The following is a 22,590-nucleotide window of genomic DNA, read 5'->3' on the forward strand; positions in this document are numbered from 1 at the left end:
TACTCCTCTAGAGATACAGGTTCCAGCACGGAAAGCCTGACCTTCCAGGGTTCTCAAAAAGAGGAAAACCCAACACGAACCGATGATCTAACTTAATTTGTTGCACGCAAATAAGATACGAAATCATTTACTGGCAGAATTTTCGCTAGTAGCATTTCAAAACAAAAGTCACGTTTGTCAGAAAGGTTGGTCTGTTAACCGCACCAAGGATAGTTCAGCCGTGTTGCTCCTGCCCCAAGAGCTACAGATCTGTTCGGTGCGTGTTTGGGCACACCCTGAAGAGGGCGACGGCTCCCTCCAGGCGAAATCAGAGATATTTTTGAGGAAGGCAGAAACCTGCCCCATGCCCTGCCCAGGACGACAAGCAAGGCGATCCCGTTTCCCAAAACCCACATACAGCTTTCAGCCAAATACAGTTTGAGGTGACAAAAGTCTGAAGGCGAGTGCTTTTGGGCAGCTCCCACTCATGGTGCCGGGGCTCCACAGCGCAGAGAGCAGTCGGGCAGCGCCGCGCCCGGGCCCCGGCCCACGGGGCTTCCCGCGTTCCACTCCGGCCACCGCATTTCGCGCCCTACGCTGACATTGAAGTAAGGCTGCGTCCCAGCGCCGCCCCAAGATCCGTCACCTGTAGCCGCCGGGCAGCCAGGACCCAACAGAGCCAACCTCTCAGTGGGGAGGCAGCGAGGGCACGGCCGACCCGCCAGGCCCAAACCCTCCCTACCCGCTGAGCCTTCGCCGGGCGCGGGCCCTCCCTGAGAACCGGGGCTGCTGCCCTCGCCCACTCCTTCCGCCGGCGCGCAGGGAAGGGGGCTGCCCAGCTCGGGGAGAGCGGGACTCCGCACCGCAGAGGCACTTACTGTGTGGGCGCGGGGCAGCGGCGGCAGCAGCGGCTCCTCAGGGCTGGCAGCAGGAGCAGCAGTGCCGAAGTGGTGCGAGCGCGCCTGAGGTACCTCCGGCTCCCGCAGGGCGGGGCGCGGGCGGGCGGGAGAGAGAAAGAGAGGGGCGGCTCCATGGACCCAGAGCCGGCGCGGCCGCTCGCCGCGGGGCAGGAGGAGGAAGGCGGAGAGCCCCGCTACGGCGAGTGGCATGTGCTCCCGGTGGAGTCCGCCCCGCTCCAGCCACCCCCCTCTCTCGAACGCGAAACTGGTGCTGCCACGGGGAAAGGCGAGGGAGAGGCGGGGAGCATACCTAGAGGTAACAGCTAGGTTGCCTCTACCCCGGGGCAGACACCAAGGAAAGCGTCAGGTTAAGAGGGGATGAAACATCCCTGCTACATTTTGGGGGTACATTTTCCCTTTACTCTTTCCTCACTTCGCTACCAGAGGACTTAAAATTATTCGATTCTACTGAGCTGGGTGCTGAGTTCTAATTGTGGCATAACCAGAAAAAGGGGAGCACCCAGCTTCATACCTCTTCTAAAGGTAAAAAAAAACCCAGACACCCAAGAACTTCACAGGCTTCAAGATTAAATGAAACACACAAGAGGTAAAAGTTGGGGAAGAAATGACAGAAAGCACCAGCACCAGGTCAGCCTCATGCCCCTGACAGATTACAATGGATAGTTAAAATCTCAAACGCACACAAAATCCCAAACTAGCAAAAAGCTAATATAAGAAAAGCTAAGGCATGAAAAGGGAGGCATTTGAGAGGAAAAAAAAGTTCAGGAAGAGAGAAAGCTCAAAACGAGGCAGATTTTGGAGCTAGAAATGGAGAAGAATAAGCAACACCAATAAATATGGTAAATCAATCTTTATTTTATAGAAAGTAGTTTGATCAGTGTGCTGAACCTGCTGTTAGAAGTGGTTTTGCTATTTTTAATAAAAATAAACATTTGAAAAAATACCTCGGAGAATATATGGTCTACAAGCTTATTTCCTTTGAATCACTGTTACTATTTTCGTACCTATCGCAACTAATTAACACTGGGTGCCCTTAACAGGAAGAGAGTAGAACCTAATGTAGGATAACTCAAAAGTTTGTTTCCTGTATCTGGTAGAGAGGTAAACACAATAAACCACGTGTAAGCTCACCTTGTGCCACAGCAGTGTGGTACAAACTTGCATCTTCCACCATAAACATCCTGCAACATCAGCTGTCAGCTGAGAATCTTCTGGCTATAAGTCACACAGCATGCAAGTTTAAGTACCCTGATGGCCAGAATTTAAACTCCCACAATTTACTAAAGTAAGAACTTGGATCTGAGGTAACTGGATCAATGAGCAACACAAGAATAACATTCTCTTGATTGCATTAAGTATTTCTACACAGGCAAACACCAGTCACAACTGCTAGTCTATGATATTTAAAAGGGATTATAATCAACTACAAGCTAAGTTATCTTGCCTGGACACTAAATTAGTATCATCATAAGTGGAGATGTTAAGTTCTATTTGTGCACTTGGCTACTTCGAGCACAGAACCTCAAAACATTGGGAAGCCACGATTACCCTCCTCTTTGAGTAACTTGCATAGAGACAGGTAGAAAGGCAGAAGACTGTGGAAAGTAAGAGTAACAGCTGGAAGAGTTTCAAGTTCCCTTCTTCACCCAGTGACTAGATTTAAAGTTGAAAGCGCCCCTTTAAAAGTTTCAGACTCTACAGAGGATGACTCATTTTGATTCTACCATCACAAGAAAGCTATCCATAATCTGATTTACAGTAATTGTTAAAACATCAATGAATGCTATACAAGTAAACAGCTGATTTGTAAATGAAGTAGCAACAGCAACATAGAATTCTAGAAGTTTGAGATTCTGCAGGATTTATTGGGAAGATTACGAAAGTGTGGCAAATACATTGTGATGTTACATAATTTAGTTTTCAGAGTAGCTTACAGTCACTATAAACATTACTGAAAATGCCTGATCACAGTCAGTACTTGTCTGGTATACGCAAAAATTTGCCAGAATTATTCGTAGTGCAGCTCTACTCAGAAAAATGACAACATTGTATGTCTTGGCAAATTACACACAAAATCTGCTCAGTTTGCAGAAAAGACACCTTTTTGTGGTTGCCAATACATGAAACTGAGCTTGAAATAAAGCTAATGAGACATAAATACTTAAGGACAAAACAGCAGGGACATAAATTATATAATGTTGCCATGATTTTTTGCACACTCTTCTTCTCTGAATGTAACAGTTCAGTGGGTGCATAAAACTAATACATGTATATAAGCAGCTATAAAGTCAAGAATTCAGTTGATTCTCAAGGATTGTGCTACTGTTAACTCCACTTTCCCTCTTTCATGAAAATAAAGAATATTAGAAACTCTGCCTCTGAGCAACTGACATATGCACTGGGCAAGTCTGTTTTACAAGGTGGTGCCACTTTTAGCCACTTTTCTGGTCCATCACTGTACTTAAACTGTTCTGGTATCAATTTCCATTTCAGTGTGTGTCGTGGAAGAACAACTACAACTGAATCACTGAACAGCTGTTATCAGTCTGAAATGCTGTCACATGTTTCTTCATGGCAAAATATTCACATTCTTTTATTGCACAATTTGAAAATTCAGGTTCTGTGCATAAAAACCTTCATAGTGTTTGCACTGCAGCTTGCAAAACATACATTTAAAATGACCTCAAAACATTTTACAAAATCTTTTTAAACAATTTTATATTCTTAAGATAGAAGCATCCTGAGAATGTTACAAAGTTCATTTTACAAGCCCTTCATAACTGCTATGCTTTATTTATCCCCATAGTTCCTAATTTAACAAGTTTATATTACAGTTAATATCTTGGTGCTATATTTCACAAAATATCTTTTAGCAAAAAGTACACTATTGGCATTCAAGTAATCCAGCCTCGCATCTAATTTACAAATTAAACCTTACAAGCTTACCAAAAAACAAACAAACAAACAAACAAACAAAAAAAAAGAAAATAAAAGTAGTAAAGGCTTTGTGCATTAGTAATTTGGTCAAACATTGACATTATGCAGTTTACTATTTTGGCAAAAAAAAAAAATTCCATCTTTCCAAGGTTTTTTCCTTTAATTTTACATCATACATAAACATACAGTATGAAGACTAACAGTCTTAAAGTACTTTTCTGTTGAACTATTTTCCTTTTTCCTTTTTTAAAGTACTTAAGAAAAGCAGACAAACAAGAACATAAGTGCTAATAATAAACTGAGTATCTCTGGGCTAAATAAAAGACTTACTGGAAAAAAATGTAAAAATAAATTAGATTTTTTTTTCTGCTACAGACATGTAAGTAAATAGTCTTTGAAGAAACTCTAGTGCCACATTCTAAAGAAGTATCTTCCTGTATCTTTCTGATCAAGACTAAAGCTTCAGACATGATTTTCACTAATTTTTTTAGGAAGATATCCATTAATATTTACATATTTTGTAAAGGGAGTGCTCAGGGTTAAAAATATATTTCTTTTTAAAAGGTAAGCCTGCCATCCTGATGGCAGTGAATCAAACCATGGAACAGAATACAACTCACAGAATATCCTTCAGTTTCTTAATACCCTAGATGAGAGGAAGGAGATCAGGCAACTTAGAGAGGTAAACAGCCTGGATGCCAGGAAAGGAGACAGACAGTGGCTCGTTACATGAATGCTTGCATGGACAGGAGTATCTACTTGTACAGGCTTTGTTTCTCTTCTACACATAGGTATAAATTTTACTGTTGGCTGATCAAACAAGTGGAGAAGAGAGACAGTTACGGTTGCTATAGTGAAAGAGAGTTGTATTACCTAAGGTTTCCATCTGAATCCACCTATTTTGAAAAGGTGGACGGCCATGCCCAGATAGCATGCTCCAGGTGTAACTACCTCAAAATGAAGAGTAAACCACTTCAGCAACACCTTAATAATATTCTAAGTATATAATTCAGAGTCACGTTTAGCTTTCATTTTAGGTAACGGTCAAAATCTGAAGGATCTTGTTAATCTTTAAGGCATTGGAGACTAAAAGTCCAGGTAATAGATATGGGAGGGGACAAGCAAGCATCTTTATGATGGCACAAGCTATCATTGTGTATCTGCTTTGTTGGCTAGCTCCAGGAAAAATATTTTCAGGGATGGTAGAAGGGGAATGTTACACACTCTGATGAGAAAAATATTAGATCATAAGTTTCACATCATTTCTTAACACATCATTTAAATGGCTGAATCTATCAGGCAAGATTCTCATCTTTACTGTTCCATCAGCGCCACAGGACAATATGTGATTTGCTGGCCCTGTCTCAATTTGCATGACTCCTGTCCCAATGTTTCTGAAGAGAGACTGTCGAGCATGCTCATTGATGAAAGTGTGAAGAAGACTGAATGTAGACAGACTCCATACCTGAAAAAAGGATTAAAACTTGAATCTCTTATAAAGATAACTGCCACGATCCTAGAATTGACCAGTAATTGGACTGGAGAAATTGGACTACAATTTGCACTCATTTTTCTGACACTAACTGCAAAGGAAAAGATGTGGCAATCTGTAACGAGCTATAGAATATTAATATCAATATTCTGTAATAAAGATTATATACAGGGACTAAGGTAAGACTAACTAGAAGGAGAACTGCAAGTTAAGACTGACATTTCATAACTAAATTAGTAAATGTGAAGGTCAGGATTGAGAACAAATGCAGAACATATGACACATCTGATTATTCCACACCTATGTGTCATTCTCTTTGAATTTACATATAATCACCATATTCATCTCTCTTCCTTTCCCCTCATTAATACCTTTATGTTGCCTTCAGCAGATCCTGTGACAAAATACTCTTCTGTAGGATCAACAGCAATGGCTTTGACTGGAGAATCGTGACTTTGGAGTAGTTGTTGTTGCTGTTTCTGCCGAAGATCAATTATACATGTAAAGCCTTTTCTGCCTCCAGATATTAATAGCTGATGTTTTGGAGCATATGCTAGCACAGTTGATCCAGTATCATGGCAGACAAAAGCTGAAAGCCAAAGAAAAGTAATTTAAATAAACATACAGTACTTCATTCAATTTTGCAGTATTAGCTTTCATTTTCCACCAGCTTCTAATGGTTCAAGGCAGGAGCAACAGTGACTATTATAATGTTATCCAACTGACCAATACCATTCCATTTATTGCAGTATCATATATATAAGTAAGCCCAGGTTCAGAAAAGACATCCTTAAGTTGCAATGGGTTCATATGAAGCAGTTATGATCTGTATGATCTATCACTTTGTAATCACAAACTATTAAGCCTTGACCAGAAAAAGATTCTTTCAAACTCTCTGATGTCTGTTATGTCAAGGCATGTTTCCCAAAATAAATGTTTTCCTAAATTAGTTGCTCACGTGTCTTAAGTTTCCACTGGTTATTTAATTTTTAATTTGCTGATTTTCACATTTGTTTGGGTATGTCTATCCCCTAAATGAGTGAAGGAAGCAGATGAGGTGGTGGAGTCGCCATCCCTGGGGCTATTCAAGGCAAGATTGGACGTGGCACTTGGTGCCATGGTCTAGCCTTGAGCTCTGTGGTAAAGAGTTGGACTTGATGATCTATGAGGTCTCTTCCAACCCTGATAATACTGTGATACAAGTACCAGAACAAAGCTATGTCCAAGACTAGACATTATGAATCCTAACACATGGCATGCAGTATATGAACTTATAGTTCAAGGGCTCTCTAAGTTATGTTTAGAAATTCCATACATCTCACACATATGCATAAGCATTCACCATACTTCAATTATAAGTTTACAGCTCTCTCTGGGCCTACATCTGTATTTCAGACATGGAAATGCATTTCTTTTCCACTGTGACAAAATTATAAGTTAATGTAATAAAGTTAATGAAGTCTTGCTAAGTATTTATTACATCCCAAAAAGCATAATTATGGAAATAATTCTTCTAAAAGTGGTTTTTTTTTTGGTAATACTGTATGTGGCTATCTGTACAAGCACACACAGAGAGAAATAATTTCAAACATTCCACAGTATTTGGCGCAATAGACCACATGATTGGAGACTCTTTGGAAGCAAAAATGCACTACTTTACGAATATAGCAAATAAGGTCATCTTCTAGTTCACCTCTGAAAATTACTACATGATCATGAGATGGTATTTGTACACCTGCTTAGTCAGTATAGTCATTAAAAAAGACCCCAATATTTTCTACAAATTTCTTGAATTTATTCATGTATGTATCATGAGAGAACTGCTATATAATCATGGTGTCCTGAAGAACAGGATTTTCATCAAGGCAATGAAATATTTATCAGTCCTAAAAAGACATGTCCTCTTACAATCTCCCAGCGTATCACAGATCTGTGAGTATGTAATACTGTCTCTGTAGTACCACCATTTGATCTAACATTTGTGTCCTGGTTTCAGCTAGAACACAGTTTTCTTCCTAGTAGCTGGCACAGTGCTGTAGTTGGAATTTAGTGTGACAATATGTGTTTGGTTAAGATAAATTAAGAGTTATTGGTATAACTGTAGAGATAAGCCCTCCAGAGACTACAAAGTCTTGAAGGAGGATATGTGACATCATAATTGTTTATTCTATTCTCATTTCCTGTATCTCCTTATATAAGGGACAGACTATTCTCTCTTGCTCTCTCTTCCTCATCTCTTCTCTGAGCATGCATGTGGGGCTGTTACCTCTTGGTTTGTGGTGGAGTTTGCAGCCTTGGTTGGCAAGCTCTTCTCCAGCTCCACCACTGGGCCTGGTCAGCCTGGCTTGGCAGGAGGACAGGCACTGAGTCTCAGTAGTCCTGTGTTGGTCAGGGGACAGTCTGACCTACTCCTGGGTATACCGATGTTTAGTGTCAGGGGTAGGTTTTGGATGATTTTGGAAGGGTATGGCCTAGTAGATCCAGGTGAACTAGGCCTAATCTGAGTATATATTCATTTTCCCTGAACATTTTTTGTTTCGCTGTATACATTTGTAAATAGCATTCCTATTTGATCTCCAATTCGGTGCAAGTGTACTTATTTTTACATCTTTGGAGTAAAATACCTTTCTGTCCTTTTGCCCTGGGCAGCTTATGGTTCAAAATGTAGACAGAAGAAAGTTGATAAACACAATAATGTTTTAGTTGTTGCTCAGTAGTGCTTATCCCAAGTGAAAGATCTGGCAGTTTGCCCTGTTCTGGCAGCATGAGAGGCTGGGAGGTAGCATGCTCAGGACAGCTGACCCAAACTATCTCAAGGAATATAATGTCATGCTCAGTACCTTTCCTACATGCCTCGACAGCTTTCTTAGTAATCCCAAGTGACAAGGAACCAGAGCATGTGTCTTATGAGGAAAGGCTGAGAGACCTGGAGCTTTTTAGTCTGGAGAAGATCAAGAAGGGATTTAATAAATGTTTATAAATATGAGGGCTGGGTGTCAAGATGGAAGAGACAGCCTCCACTGACTTGCACTTTGTGATAAGAAAAAGGGCAATGGATGTAAACTACAGCACAGGAAGTTCCACCTCAATGTAATGGAGAATTTCTTTACTGTTACAGTCACTAAGCACTGGAACAGGCTCCCCAGACAGCTTGTGGAGTCTGCTTCTTTGGAGACTTTCAAGATCTGTCTGGATATGTTGCTGTGTAACCTGCACTACATTATGGTCCTGTTTAGGTAGGAGAGCTGGACTCGATTTCCAGCGGTCCCTTCGAACCCCTAACATCCTGTGATCACAACAATTTCCCACACTATCTTTCCATGAAGACTGACAGTTTTTTTGCTGGTTATATTTTACTTACCATGGACCAAGCTATTTGCAGGTGAAACCAAAGTATCCCAAAGACAAATATTTCTGTAAGGAAAAAAAAAGTTTTAATTCCACAACAAATATTCTAAAGTATTTTGAACACTTGAAAAGTAATTGGGACTTTTAGAAGATTGTTCTAGGCATAAAATAGGGATAATAAACAGACTTTCAATGATTATTTTTGAACAGACCCCAATGTACTTGCACAGTTAGACATATGCTGCAAAAACATGCCCTCTCTACATAATTATTCTATGAGTAGTTATTATCATATAGAATTTAAATTGAGTTATAATCTTCTGTAGCTGAATTTATCTCCACATTAACAATTTTTGCTATTTCTTGATCAAAACTTATTTCTTAAGTGTGAAATGAAGAATTAGGCAAAACCCCTTACATCTCTAAGAACATGTGAACAGAACCAAATAGAATAGGTTAGTTGGAAAAGGCCTACTAAGATCTTCTCTAGTCCAACTGACTCCTGACTTCTGCAAGGATGACCAAAAGTTAAAGCTTGTTATTAAGTGCATTGTCCAAATGCCTCTCAAACGCTGACAGGCTTGGAGCATTAACTGTCTCTCTAGCAAGCCTGTTCCAGTGTTCTACCACCCTCTCAGTAAAGGTATGTTTTCTAACATCCAATCTGAACACTTCCTGATACTTCTTTGAACCTTTCACACATATCCTACCAATGGATACCAGACAAAAGAAATCAGCACCTCCCTCACCACTTCCCCTTCCCATATGGAACATAAACAGAATATGAACATTTGTGCTTCTCCTTTAATAGGCACATGGGATTTTGCTGCAAGCATTGATTCTCCCTGCTTCTCACAAGTTAAAAAAGAGAGCAGAAACACACATGTGGCTTCTAAACTGCTTAAGGAGAGTTATCAAAACAAGAGGTAGAAGGAGCACAGAGACAGGAGAGAAAGCAAGGCACCAACCCCTTTTTATGTGTTACTATAGCAGTTCTTACCTGTTGTCAGAAGAAAATCCTGCTGTGGCTATCAAAGATGATGAGCTGATGAAAACAAAGTCATTGGCTGTTTTGTTATGGCACTGCCATGTCTGAAAAATTGTAGTTGAAAAATTATGAAGTAAAAAATGCATTTCACATAAGCATAAAATCTTAAACTTCCTTAATGAAGTAAGCTGTTTCAAAAACAGTTTAAAGAACAGAGGATATAACAGTTATGTGTATACCTCCTGAAGCTCCTGAATTTTCATGGAAATACGATTTCCAGTTCTGCATTACTGACAATTAATCAGCAGTAAATTATTAAGAAGTTTCAAAGAACTTAAAAAAGATTTCAGACATTACATTGCATTTTCTACCATCAACTTACTAAGTATGACTAGGATTTAAGAACTTGTCTGTGACAGGACAGTAACAATGTATTACTAAATCTTGATTGGTCTTGGTTACAGGCACAGCCACTACCCTCTCCTAACTATTCCAGACAAGGAAGGAAATAACAGAGTATAACACAAGTAAATTTAGTTTTCAGCTTACCAAATATGGTTTAGGTGAAGTTCCAGTAAGTGGACAACATTTCCAGTTTGTTTGGTATAAACTTATATATCCATCAGCATCAACAATTCCAAACTGAAAAAAAAATACAACAGCAAAAAACCCCAAAAAACAGATAGATTAATCCTAAATATATCCGTATGTATTACAGGGAAATTATCTGTAATTCAGAGAAACAACTTTGGATTTGAAGACTAATGTTTCTGCTGATTTACAATTACAGAATTGTAAATGCAGAAGCATCCTGCCAGTTACCTTATTTCCTTGGTAATTGAATCTCATTCGAGTTACCCTTGAGTTGCCACCAGACCGAAAACATGCGATTTGCTGTGCATGACCCCACTCAAACATTCTCACACTGCCATCTTGAGCACCTGTCAGGTCTGCAATAGAAAATATTTACATGACTTTTCACAGGTTTTGTAGCACTTAACCAGGGAGGTTGCCTGCAAAATTTTAAGAAATCTCACACCAGCTCACAACATCCTCAAATAAGTAGTGCCACAGTATGTGCTATCAAACTTTGCATAGCGGGCTGTCACTGAGATGAAAACCTGTGCTATCTATATCTTAATGAACTGTAATTACTCTTTAAGAACTGTATTTAAATGGTATTGAAATATGAAAGTATTTAGTTGGAGATAATAATTTATCTTTTTCCTACTATCTTGCATCTATGCTGAAAAAAAAACCCAAACAGAAAAAAGAAATTCAGTACTTTCTTGCTATTTAGAAAACCAAATCACTACTTCTAAAGGCCATTCTATATCCCACAATATTACTTTTTAAAAAAATGAAAAACAGATTAATCAAAACAGGGCTTAAAAGCAACTTTTAAAAGCATATACAGATTGCTGTGCTAGTACAAAGTGGCAGCACACTAAGAAAAGGGTCCAATAAATAAATGTCTAATTAGATTAAAAAGTTAACAAAAACAAACTTACAATATGGTAATGTTGGATGAGAAGCCATTCTTCTGACATTATTAATGGCCTTCTTGAGCATCTGTACAAAGTAATATAAAATAATTAACAATACTACTGAACAAAAAGTTACTCTACTAGAATAATCAGTGATTGCAGAGACTCGTTTCCTTTCAAAATTCCGACTGAAAGTAAGTACTGGGTTTTGAAATGTCTTCCAAGATGAGTGTAGATGTTAATACTTTTGCACCTTTATATATCTAGGTAAATATTAACTTTTTGCTTCAGACACTTACAGGTCCAAATGCAAGCACTCCTTAGACTGCAGTCTTACCTCTTTTTTTGCCAATTCCTTTCTGATTCCATTAAATTTATTGGAATATTCCTGAATATTGTAAGATAAGCAAGACAGAGGCAGAAGCATGTAAAGAAAGAGGTAAACAAACTTTAACAGAAGTCAGATAGGAAGGAATATATTTTCAAGTCTAATTATTTATTGTCATTGATTGAAAAGTGATTATTTGTGGCCATCCAGAACAAACAATATGCCTAGCAACTCCCAAATAAAGTCTTCCAAAGCATTTATCATTTTTCACACACAGATCCAACAGATTTCCAGTAGCACTTTCACTCTTAAATTCCAAACTTTGCTTTAAGCAAGGTACTTTTGTAACTAATTTTAATTTGTTGATAATTCCTAACTGGGAAGAGCTGCATACAGAAAGAGGACTAGAGACATTAAGCAGTTGAGATAAAAATCCTATCTAATTAAATCCACAAGTCCAACCTGCATTAGGAAAGGAATTTTTCATTAGAGACATGAATTTGTACTGCCTTTGCATGTTTCTTGCCTTCTTTTCTATTTATGTCCCTCAAAAAAATGTTTTCACTCCTAGATCTCCTGTTACTTCTCCTCAAAAGCATCTTCCTACTTTGAGGACTGTCTTTCCTCAGAAAGTTGCTGGATTCAGCTTGGTCATGCATGCATTATTTATCTGAACATTTGAGAGAGAAGAAGGTCTAAGTTGATATCCATGCCAGATGTAGCTTCATATCTTCATAAACTTTGTTTGTGATAACACAAAACAGAAGTTTGTTGCCAGAGCACTCTGAACAGCTTACCAGTCACTACACATCAGCTGTCTCCAAGCTACTTTCATAGAATCTGCTAGGTTGGAAAAGAACTTTAAGATGACTGAGTTCAAGTGAGACTTGCAACTGGTAGCTTTTCTAAAGTATTTTGCCACAGTTTTGTCAATGAAACAGTAGACAGCAAATCAAGTATTTTAAGTCTTCTATTCTCCCTGGTCTCCAATCAAACTAGGGTGTCACGCTGAAGACAACACGAATTACAAATTTTAAATGGATTTATTTACTAAATATGATATAAAGAGTTGAACATCAAAGTTCTCAAAATTTTCAGTCTGCAAAGAAAGTAAGAAAAAAAATCAGAAAAACTTTTTCTTGCTAAATTTTCCTGCAGATTGGATTAGTGGAGTTCATAACTGGAATTCTCTTGATTATATTTTGAAAACGGTTTACATTTTTCAACTCTCAAAGCTTTGTTTGTTGAGAAGGTCTTATGCCTCTCACCCAAGTTTATTTCAAAACACTTTTCTGAAGGTAAGAAATAAGAAAATCAAACACCTTTTTTTCCCCCTCTAGGTACTTTAAACAAGAGAGGGGAAAAAGCTCAGTGGTTTGGTAAAACATTGGTGAATAAAACAATATATGCATTGTAAGGTTTAGGACAAGACAACTGAGATATTATTGTTTGAACATTAATGCAAACAAATAATTGCAATACTTTGCTCTCTAGAATTCCAATTTATCATTATATATAAGTAAAAGAACAGTTATTCATGCTCATTCTAGCTCCTCGCCAAAATGAGGGGATGTACTGAATTTTATGGCCTACTTTTACCCAGGAGTCTAGGGAAATCACCTTCCTTCCCTCAAAAGATAAGCATGCATCATGACCACCTTGCACCTAATGGCTTACAGAAACACACATTTAAAATATTATGCTAAGGTAATCTCTGATGCTGCATCTCTGATTTAGAAGCCAAGTGTTATTATCAAATGCAAATAATTTCCATTATCAATTTAGCTGACATTTGATAGTTCTAGTTCTATTTCCTCTTACCAACATCTGATGGCTAGAACACAAAATGGCTTTGCTCGAGAGCTAAGAGTCCTTTGGGCCTAATGTACAGTAAAGACAGAACAGAAAAAAAAGCCTAAAATCCAACCAACCAGTTGTTAAACAGATGAATACTGGTGTCAGTTCTACTGGTTTGGAAGAGAAGCTGTTACCTGAGTTTCAAATGCTGAGAGGATGTGCTACTGACTTCAGAACTCTCTTAGAAAGTAAGAACTGTGTGGACACACAGTACTGAAGGACACGGTAACGAGCCTCCCTACTTACTTGGTATGAGTTCCATAATAGGAAACAATGAAGAAGAGTAACAGAAAAACCTTAGAGCTAATAAGACATTGTTAACTGCCCCAGTCTAATAGCTTCCCTTGATGAAAGTGAGACAAAGACAAGGAAGACTGAAAAGCCAGTAATGGAGAACTATATCTAACAAATGTACTGCAAATCATGGAAAAGCAAAGATGGGAACAATGTGCAAAAACAGCATCTGAAGGACCAAAGTAACTAAAACTAGCAACAAAGTTACTGTTGTGAAGCTGTTTTTCCTCAGGATTTGAGTCCTTCCACAGTAACACTGTCTCCTCCCAAAAAGCCCTGAGTGTTTGTTCCCTCATTTACTTTGTCCTTAACTCAGTACCTTTGTCTCCCCTCTCTTGTGGGCAGGTGTCATTGTGTGCTGTGTTTGGTTCTCTATTCTGTCACAGTCAAACACTATGTCAAACAAAATTTAGGTCCAAAGTGTAACAGTATATGCATTCAACACAAGCACAACCATCGATCTTTAGGAAAGAAAGTATCACTACATATAAAACAGAAAGTTGTATAAGAAGAGTTTACATTAATAGATTCTGCAATTACTTGGTTGAGAAATACACAAGTACACACAGATTCTGTAGCCACATGTGTATGTGTGTATACATATAAATTTTTATGTGTTTATATGTATTCACATAAATTTACATGTATTTCTATGTATATGTCTCAAATAATGTTAGTCAAATCTGACAAAGGCATACTCAGAATATGTGCAGATGAGACCTGACTGCAATATCAGTTTCCAAACCTGTGATACCATTTTCAAAACTGACCACTAGGAGCAGGAGTTCCTAAACAGAAGAGAGCACATTTTCACTTCCATGTGTGGGTAACATCATTGCTCTCAAAATGCTCATTCCTTATTTGATGATTATGAGGAGTAAATACTTTCAAACATCAACTACATAATGAATTAATATATGGTTCTTTTCATTCTGTTGTCACTTACAGACCTTCTCTGAGCTGTTTAATGCCACAAGGTGCAACCAAGTCACAAGACTTAATGCATTCAGTTATCCAGGGAGACTCCACATGTATGTGGAGACTGGGAAATACAAGTATCTTGTATGATCATTTCAGCCCGGTCAAGTGGTTCCAAATAAGCATCTCCTAGCTAACTGATCAACAGAAATGCATTATTAGAGGGGATCTATGTCGCAGAGGAATTAAAGTGTGTTGACAGCAAGACTAGAATTATCACTTGATCTGAATTCCATCTGAGCTAACAGCTTTTTGCTCTTGGCCCAGTTTACTCCAGACACGAAATCTCTGCCTAAAAGAGCTACCCTTGTGCAGCTGGCAACTCTGCAATACAAAGGATCAAATTGCTCACATGGATACAGTCATGCTTTCCTGCGTGTTCCTCACTCTAGTGTATTTCAGAAATGCTGGATAGTGAGACCAATTATTTCCTCTAATACATGACATTCAGAAGTGAGATATTTAATAAGGCTACTAAGCACAGCTAGGGAGAACTTCTGCAGTACTTCAAAGAAGATGGAGATAGCCATACAACAGCATGATTAGTATGCATGATATGTGCAATTGGTCTTACTCCTGCTGTCCTGCCTACCTCATTTTTGTTACAAAATCAAGAAGTCTAAGTGGTCTAGAACTCAGATTACACTTAAGACAAAAGCTACATCAGTGTTTCACACAAACATTTCTACACAATCTTTACAAATTTATGTTCTAAAATCTCCTGAATATATGCTTTCTTTGATAGAGCATTTGGATTAAATTAATTAAGAACAATTCAATCTGCAATTTCTTACCCAAACATTTTTAATGACGTATCTTAAGTAAAAAAGAAGCATATATGGCTTGACTAAAAACTCTGCTTGCTTAGTCTGTGTATCTTAAATTCCGTGCTTACCTTGAAAACATATTAATTCTACATTTACTTATATGCTAATTGCAAAACATAACCAACAATACTGAGAAGAGAAAATGAGAGAAGCAGACAAGAGTATAAGGCTAATCTTTGACAAGTGACTTACCACAGATGCACCCCTGCCAGTTTGTGTACTACCAAGCCAAGGCATATTGATAGGTGTGCCTGGATTACTGTGAGTGTAAGGAGTAGTTCCCTGAACATTTACCAGATCATCATGAGCATGTATAACTAAGAAATCGTCCACCCTGCAAAATGAAACAAGATTACAAATTAGATTCCAAACAACATTAAATACCATGCTTTGTTACACTGGTTCATATACAATCCAGCTATGATATTGAAAATATAAGAAATATACCCTTTATTTTCTATTTCCACATCATCATCGACCCAGGTATAGATCTGTGTAGCTAAAATTGAAGAAACATCTAATTCTTGAATATCATGACTCGATGCTATGGCAATGCAGTTTCGATTTGCCTGGAAAAAAAGTGACACACACAAGGCAATACTCAAAAAGGTGGTTTTTTTGTTTTGTTTTGTTGTTTTTTTTAATCTGGTTATAGTACAGTTGTTCACAGAAATATGCATTTCAGTTTCCAAGACCCAGACATTTATGCCTATAAATCTATATATGTTGTCTAAGGCTGACATTTCTCTTCTAAAAGTTTTTTTTTGCCCCAATCTGGGCTCTTCAGTTCTATAAGGACAAGGAACTTCTTGAGAGAGTGCAGTGCAGAGCCACAGAAATGATTAAGGGAGTGGAACAGAAATGATTGAGGGAGTGGAACATCCTCCTTATGAGGAGAGACTGAGGGAGCTGGGGCTCTTCAGAGAGAAGGAGACTGAGGGATGACTTTATTAATGTTTATAAATATGTAAAGGGTGAATGCCAAGAGGAGGGAGCCAGGCTCTTCTCAGTGATGCCAAATGACAGGACAAGGGCCAATGGGTGGAAGTTAAGGCATAGGAAGTTCCATGGAAACATGAGAATTTCTTCACCATATCAGAGACAGAACACTGGAACAGGCTGCCCAAGGAGGTTGTGGGGTCTCTCTCTCTGGAGATATTCCAGACCCACCTGGATGCATACCAGTGTCAGGGGGGTTGGACTAGATGATCCTTTGAGGTCCCTTCCAGCTCTTAATATTCTGTGATCTGAGATAGCATTACACACCATTTCCACTTTATCACTCTCTTCAGCAGCTCTACTTTCTCCTTGCTTTCCTTGGAGGACAACCAAGTGGTAACTATACTACAACATCTGCAACCAGGCTCCTCTCTACCTTTTAAGGCATAGATGATTATAGAGGAAAAGAAAAGATGATTTCTTGGTTGGTTTTGACAGAGAAGGAAAAAAAAATCATCTTACACACAAGCTTCAAGAAAAAGTAGAGGTCACCTCTCCATGCCCTGAATCCATTGCAGAATATAAAAACAAGACAATTCGTAGTAGGAACTATATAATTGCAAAAGGAAAATTATGAAGTGCTTTAGAGAAGGGAGCACTAAGAGTTCAAGCTGTAGCAAGATGACTGGCAAAGGATACCTCGTCCATTCACAGTGGGACTACTGCCTGTTTATCAGGTGGGAGTACAAAATAATGAGACTATCCTACCTCCTTTATACTTACTTTATTTACTGCAAAAGCGGTAATGATGTCAGACTCTTTGTGGATTATTCTTGCCTTGCCTCCTGGGTATCCCAGATCTGTTTCCATCTGTATTTAAAAAGTAAAGCATACTTAAATGCAAGCTTCCAGCAAAAAAAGCAGTGCTGCACAGAAGTACAGAGGGCAAACACTGGATCATAAGAAACTTCATATATCTTTTTTTCCTCAATTTTAGTTCTACCAACTTTTGATGCATAAAACCTCTAATAATTGTAATAGATCTGTTTTGTGTGTAATAATATAAAAATAATATAAAAATAGCTTCCCACTGCCATGCTGAGATTATCACAGCAAGATAAAGTGTGATTTGTCACAGAAGTCACAGTACACTTTTGTTCCTCAAGTTTTTCAGGGATGCTGACAATCAGTGAGTGTACATGAACACTTGGGGGGCAGGGGGGGGAGGTGACAATAAAAACATTGAATCTTGATGGTTTGTCCTTAAAAATTTTACTGTGTTTCCAGGCTCATTGTATCACTTTTCACCACTGAAACTGATAAAATAGTCCAAAAGAAGGTGCAAATACATCCTGATCAGGCAAATAATACTGAACTTTGTCATCATATTTGTACACCATTCTCCATAACTTAAGTCTGGAATCCTGCATGTTACCGGACCACGAAACTTGACTAACACATTTTCTGTTTGTTTGTGGGTTTTGTTTGGTTGTTTGGTTTGGTTTGGTTTGGTTTTTTTCCTTAATGTGATCCAGTATTGTATGTTAAACTTGCCTGCATTGTTGCATTTTAGAAATGCATTCAGGTGTGCCAGCACACAAGAAGATTCTAAAATCTGCCAGCACCACAGTGCTCCTGTTCAAAACTGAAGAGCTCAAAACTGCAAGTATTAAACGCTATATTACAGACTCTTGTTTGGAGTTACCAAACACATGGTGACATAAAAATTCAAACCTGAAGTACAAATGTAACATTTTTTATTTTCTTAAAAACACACCACAAAATATTCCATAACTACAATTTCCCAGCCTCACCCCCTTCAACTTCTTAATTCTCTGGTCTTTGAAAGATACAAGCAAGGGTATCTCAGCTGAAAAACAGTAAGATGATGCTGTCAAAGAACTGCAGCTTTTTCAAAATCTGGAAACAGTCAGTAGTTATTATACGAGGTGGACAACAGTTTTTACAATCAAACAAAAAAAAAATTGACTGTGTGAAGGTCTTATACATAGAAAACTGCACAAAACTGCATGTTTTTACCCCAGTCAGTTCCAATTACCTACTTGCTAACACTGCTTAATTCCTCAATAACATCACCAGTTTTTCTGTCTTCTCACTAGCTTTGTAAAAATTAGATTTAAGAATACACTGTTCATTTGCATTTCTAGGAATAGTATTGGTATTGTCACAGCAATCTTCCAAGAAAATTGATATAAAGTTAGGCTGTTGCTATTTATATAATTGTCATACAGGTTCATTTGTCACCATCTTAAAACCAAGGTTTACCAAAATTTTTGGTGGCAAACTAGTATCATGCTAACAAGCTGCTTCTAACCTCAGTTAACCACCTCTACTTATAGGCAGGTATTCTATCCATCTCTCACTGGTGAAAGGTCCTGTAGTACTAAGTACCCATCATACTACTGAATTTTTGTCAGTTGGGCAAATTCAGTTCTTCACTTGCCATAGCTACAGAATTTGATAATGTTGTTCTTGTCTGGTTGTTTAATTCAGCTTTCTAAGATCCAGTTAATCTCATGTAGGCTCTATAACAAGACTAGTTTAACTCAACCTCTTGCAAAACTGGATTTTAAAGTTTATTTGATATGTCAGAATGTAAAAAAAATATTCAGGGAGATCAGCACTGTTTCAAAGAAGAAAGTATTTCATGTTGATGTAAGATCTAATTAATTTGAGCATTACTACTGTGTACCTTATTGATGATGGGTGGCTCCACCACAGAACTCTTCATGGTCTCCTCTAATGACTTCACCAAAGAAAGAACAACCAAGGGACAAAAAGTATAAATTAGACATATCAGGCAAGGTATCAAGGAAATTCTTAATTCCTTGTTGTTTATCCCAACACAGAACAGCTGAAACACAACAACATGCTTGCACGCACACAAACACTAAGTAGTAATAGTAATCATCAAATTTTAAACTCTGTGTTCTGTTCAGAAGACACTGATTTACCTGTTCTGTACTGTAACAGCATCTCAAAAGTTAAATTGCTTGAAAAAGTACACATTTTATCAGTCACAAGAGGACAACAAAGCAAACTCAACACACCTATGCTGTGTAAGGCTGTCAGTGATCCTACCTGGAAACATACAAAGCAATCTAAAACACTCCAAATTTATTTTGTTTGAATTGCTACTTCAGAACTTGCTAGTTCTGCTACTCCATAGTTTTACTAAGTGATTCTTTCAAATTGCTGAGAGTAGGGATAAGAAAGAAAAGGAGTAACTGAAGATGGAAAAAAACAAACCTAAAGCTCCATTGCAGAACCACGACTGAAAAATATTTACATGAATTTGGAACCCAGCTAGACACTGAGAGAAGTTGTTATGGAGAGAATATTAACTGCTGTATGACCATTCTTCATATTAAATTGAATCACGATGTGACAGAAGCCAGTGGACAAACCTAGGATGATTACGGTAGGGACAAACACCAGCTTTTAGAATTCTGACCACTTAGGGAACTAGTTTTATCTTTGGAATTTTGAAGTTTGTTATTCTTTTAAGGCAGTTTTTATACTAATCTTAACAAAGAGGCTAACTATAGTTAGGTGGTGCCACTTGTCAGCTGCAGTGAGATACCAGTTATTTTTCTTCTCAACAAAGCCATGGACAAAGACTCTTAAGACTAAATACTGCAGATTTGGAATCATAGCCAACTGACTTGCTCCCTATAAAGTAAACAAGCCAGCCAACTAAGTAGAAACTCACAGACTGAGCTGCAACATTTTACACATTTGATACATCATACCAACCTCATTTAGGCATCGTTTCTTGGTAAAAATATTCCTGATAAAGGTTTCCTGGACTTGGTCCTGTTTAACCAAGTACTGCCAGAGCCTCTTCACAGATAGCGCAACATGACTGTTAGATCTACAGATCAAAGTTAAAATAAACATTTACATCGTGCTCATACATACAGGAGATGCATTATCTCACATTCTACTCTAACTATAGTCAGAAGAAATACTGAAGCAAAACTACAGCCCCCTAAAAACTGTTTTACTGGGAAGCATTCTGGTATGCACACGTGAGAGGAGGTGCAAAAAAAGGAGAAGACCATGTAGCACTTTAATTTCCTGTCTCAGGATAAGGGAGAAAAATCTCTTTAAGAGATTACACAACAGTAAGATATGCAAATAGAGTATTTACTAACTAGTCCAGTTCATTCATTACAGCATGAATAATTTCTGCTTATTGCTAATGCTTATTTCTATTACACAATGAACGACACTTCCTGCTAGGAACACATCACTTGTGTAACATCTCTGCAACAACTGTGACTTCTCAAGAAAATTGGAAGAATTGTAGCATCAGATGATACATCGTTTGTGCTTATTCCTACAAACTCTGTGCTCAAGCAGCACTTGTATACACAAAGGTGCTGAAGGCAAACCAAAAATCACCAAACCCTGCACTGCTTTAAATCACAATTCAAAAATAACACCAGGCAGCAGATACCTGTTAAACTGCTCCTTTATAATCAACTCGCAATACTGAAACTAAGCGCAACAATTGTGAGAGGTTTTACAACCACAGGACAGGGTGATTCTGCAACCACAGGAGGTAGTTAAGATTTGATGGTCATAAATCTATTTTGGAAGTGACAATTTAAAAACATGAGCACACTTTTCTGAATAAACACAAAATTATGTGAAGTCACAAACACCATGAATAGTAAGTATTTCTTCTCTGATTTTATGAAAAGATACTGATAAGAATGTATTATTGTTGCCTCTAAGAGTGGGGTAATTATTTAATTCATTGTCACTCATTCTTATTTGCCTATCAGGGCAAAATGGTTACTGTTCTGTTGTCCACCATTGTTTTTCTTCAGAGACATGCAACATCAGTATAGAAAGCTTGGAAATTTAAAAAAAAAAAAAAAAAAAAAAAAAAGTTTTTTCCTGATCTTCCTTTGGACCACAGATACATGAATTCTGGTTGATATGTAGGCAAAAATTTCACAACAGATTAGAACAAATCTAGAAAGTGGCATTATATATTAATCAAATTTATGGTCTACTACATGTATTAACAATATAATGATTGATGTATATTAAAGATCTTACAGCCAGCATTTCTAGAAATTAAGACTCACCTGAATGGAGTGTTTGTAGGCTCAAGTAAAGTTTTATGGCGAAGCAGTGCAGGACCAGCAGCTAAGGCATCATCAGAGGTATGAACTGAAATATAATGTTGAGGTGGACCTCCATATAGCTCAAGACGTCGGAGAAGAACTTGTTCCCAGCGCTGTAGTGTTTTCAAAACTGCATGGCATACTGGGGAGCTAACTGGAAGCTCTAGAAATAAAAGTGAACAACAATAAAACCTTCCTTCTCCATTACAACCTCACTGAAAATAATTCCACATCTGAAGGCTGAAGTCTATTTCAAATTATCTCTAAGATTGAGCTTTATTCAAATCCCAACTTCATAATTGCAAGTATAAAAAGATTAACTGCTTTGTGCTATCATCACCAATTACAGAAACAGTCTTCTCCAATACTAACAAAAAATAATTATCATGGAAGAGATCCTCCTAGAAGTTATGCCTAGGCATACAGATGACAGTCTGATGATGAGAGAAAGCCAACATGGCTTCTCAAAGGGCAAGTCATGACCCAGTAACCTGGTGGCATTCTATGATAGACTAACTACACTGGTGGGTGAAGGAAAAGCAACTGATGTCCTGTATTTTTGACTCCTGTAGGTCTTTAACACAATATCCTTACTTCTAAATTGGAGTGACATGGATTTGATGGATGGATTATTTTACGAATAAGTAATTGGCTGAATGACTGCATCCAAAGAGCTGTAATCAGTGGTTTAATGTCTACACGGAGATTACTAACAAGTGGCGTCCCCAGGAGTATGTTCTGGTCAGTATCTTTGATAATGACATAGGCAGTGGTAGTGAGTGCATGCTCAGCAAGTTTGCAGTTGACAAGCTGAGTGGGGCAGCTGATTTGGTAGAGAGATGGAATGCCATTCAGAGGAATTTGGATTTTCTTGAGGAGTGAGCCCATGCAAACCTCATGGAACTATAACAACAGTAAGAACAAGTGAAAGGTCCAGCACCTGTGTCAAAACAATCACCAGTATCAATACAGGCTAAGGGATGGAGATATTGAGAGCCCTGTGGATAAGGACTTGCAGGTACTGGTGGTACTGGTGTACAAAAAATTGAACATA

The 22,590-nt window shown here is 38.1% G+C and overlaps 2 protein-coding genes across 4 annotated transcripts in view; both read right to left on the bottom strand.

Annotated features, from left to right (window-relative positions):
* Window positions 1-885, bottom strand: part of TNFAIP8 (TNF alpha induced protein 8) — a 73,050-nt gene extending 72,165 nt beyond the window's left edge. Inside the window, exon 1 of the mRNA XM_064140231.1 lies at window positions 858-885. Coding sequence (XP_063996301.1) covers window position 858 — 1 coding nt within the window. The 5' untranslated portion in view covers window positions 859-885. The remainder of the gene's footprint in view (window positions 1-857) is intronic.
* Window positions 886-2,743: 1,858 nt separating this feature from the next.
* Window positions 2,744-22,590, bottom strand: part of DMXL1 (Dmx like 1) — an 89,527-nt gene continuing 69,680 nt past the window's right edge. For 2 of the 3 annotated variants that reach the window (XM_064140694.1, XM_064140697.1), the window contains 14 exons: window positions 21,498-21,699; window positions 20,152-20,269; window positions 19,088-19,141; window positions 17,158-17,244; window positions 15,883-16,004; window positions 15,628-15,769; window positions 11,489-11,539; window positions 11,176-11,236; window positions 10,487-10,614; window positions 10,214-10,306; window positions 9,677-9,768; window positions 8,690-8,742; window positions 5,700-5,917; window positions 2,744-5,301 (listed from right to left, as the gene is read on the bottom strand). In XM_064140694.1, the coding sequence (XP_063996764.1) occupies window positions 5,077-5,301; window positions 5,700-5,917; window positions 8,690-8,742; window positions 9,677-9,768; window positions 10,214-10,306; window positions 10,487-10,614; window positions 11,176-11,236; window positions 11,489-11,539; window positions 15,628-15,769; window positions 15,883-16,004; window positions 17,158-17,244; window positions 19,088-19,141; window positions 20,152-20,269; window positions 21,498-21,699 (1,646 nt within the window). In that variant the 3' untranslated portion in view covers window positions 2,744-5,076. The remainder of the gene's footprint in view (window positions 5,302-5,699; window positions 5,918-8,689; window positions 8,743-9,676; window positions 9,769-10,213; window positions 10,307-10,486; window positions 10,615-11,175; window positions 11,237-11,488; window positions 11,540-15,627; window positions 15,770-15,882; window positions 16,005-17,157; window positions 17,245-19,087; window positions 19,142-20,151; window positions 20,270-21,497; window positions 21,700-22,590) is intronic. The other variant, XM_064140696.1, reaches the window with a different exon arrangement.

This window comes from Pogoniulus pusillus, chromosome Z (genome assembly GCF_015220805.1).
Source record: "Pogoniulus pusillus isolate bPogPus1 chromosome Z, bPogPus1.pri, whole genome shotgun sequence".
In the NCBI taxonomy this organism is placed as follows: Eukaryota; Metazoa; Chordata; class Aves; order Piciformes; family Lybiidae; genus Pogoniulus; species Pogoniulus pusillus.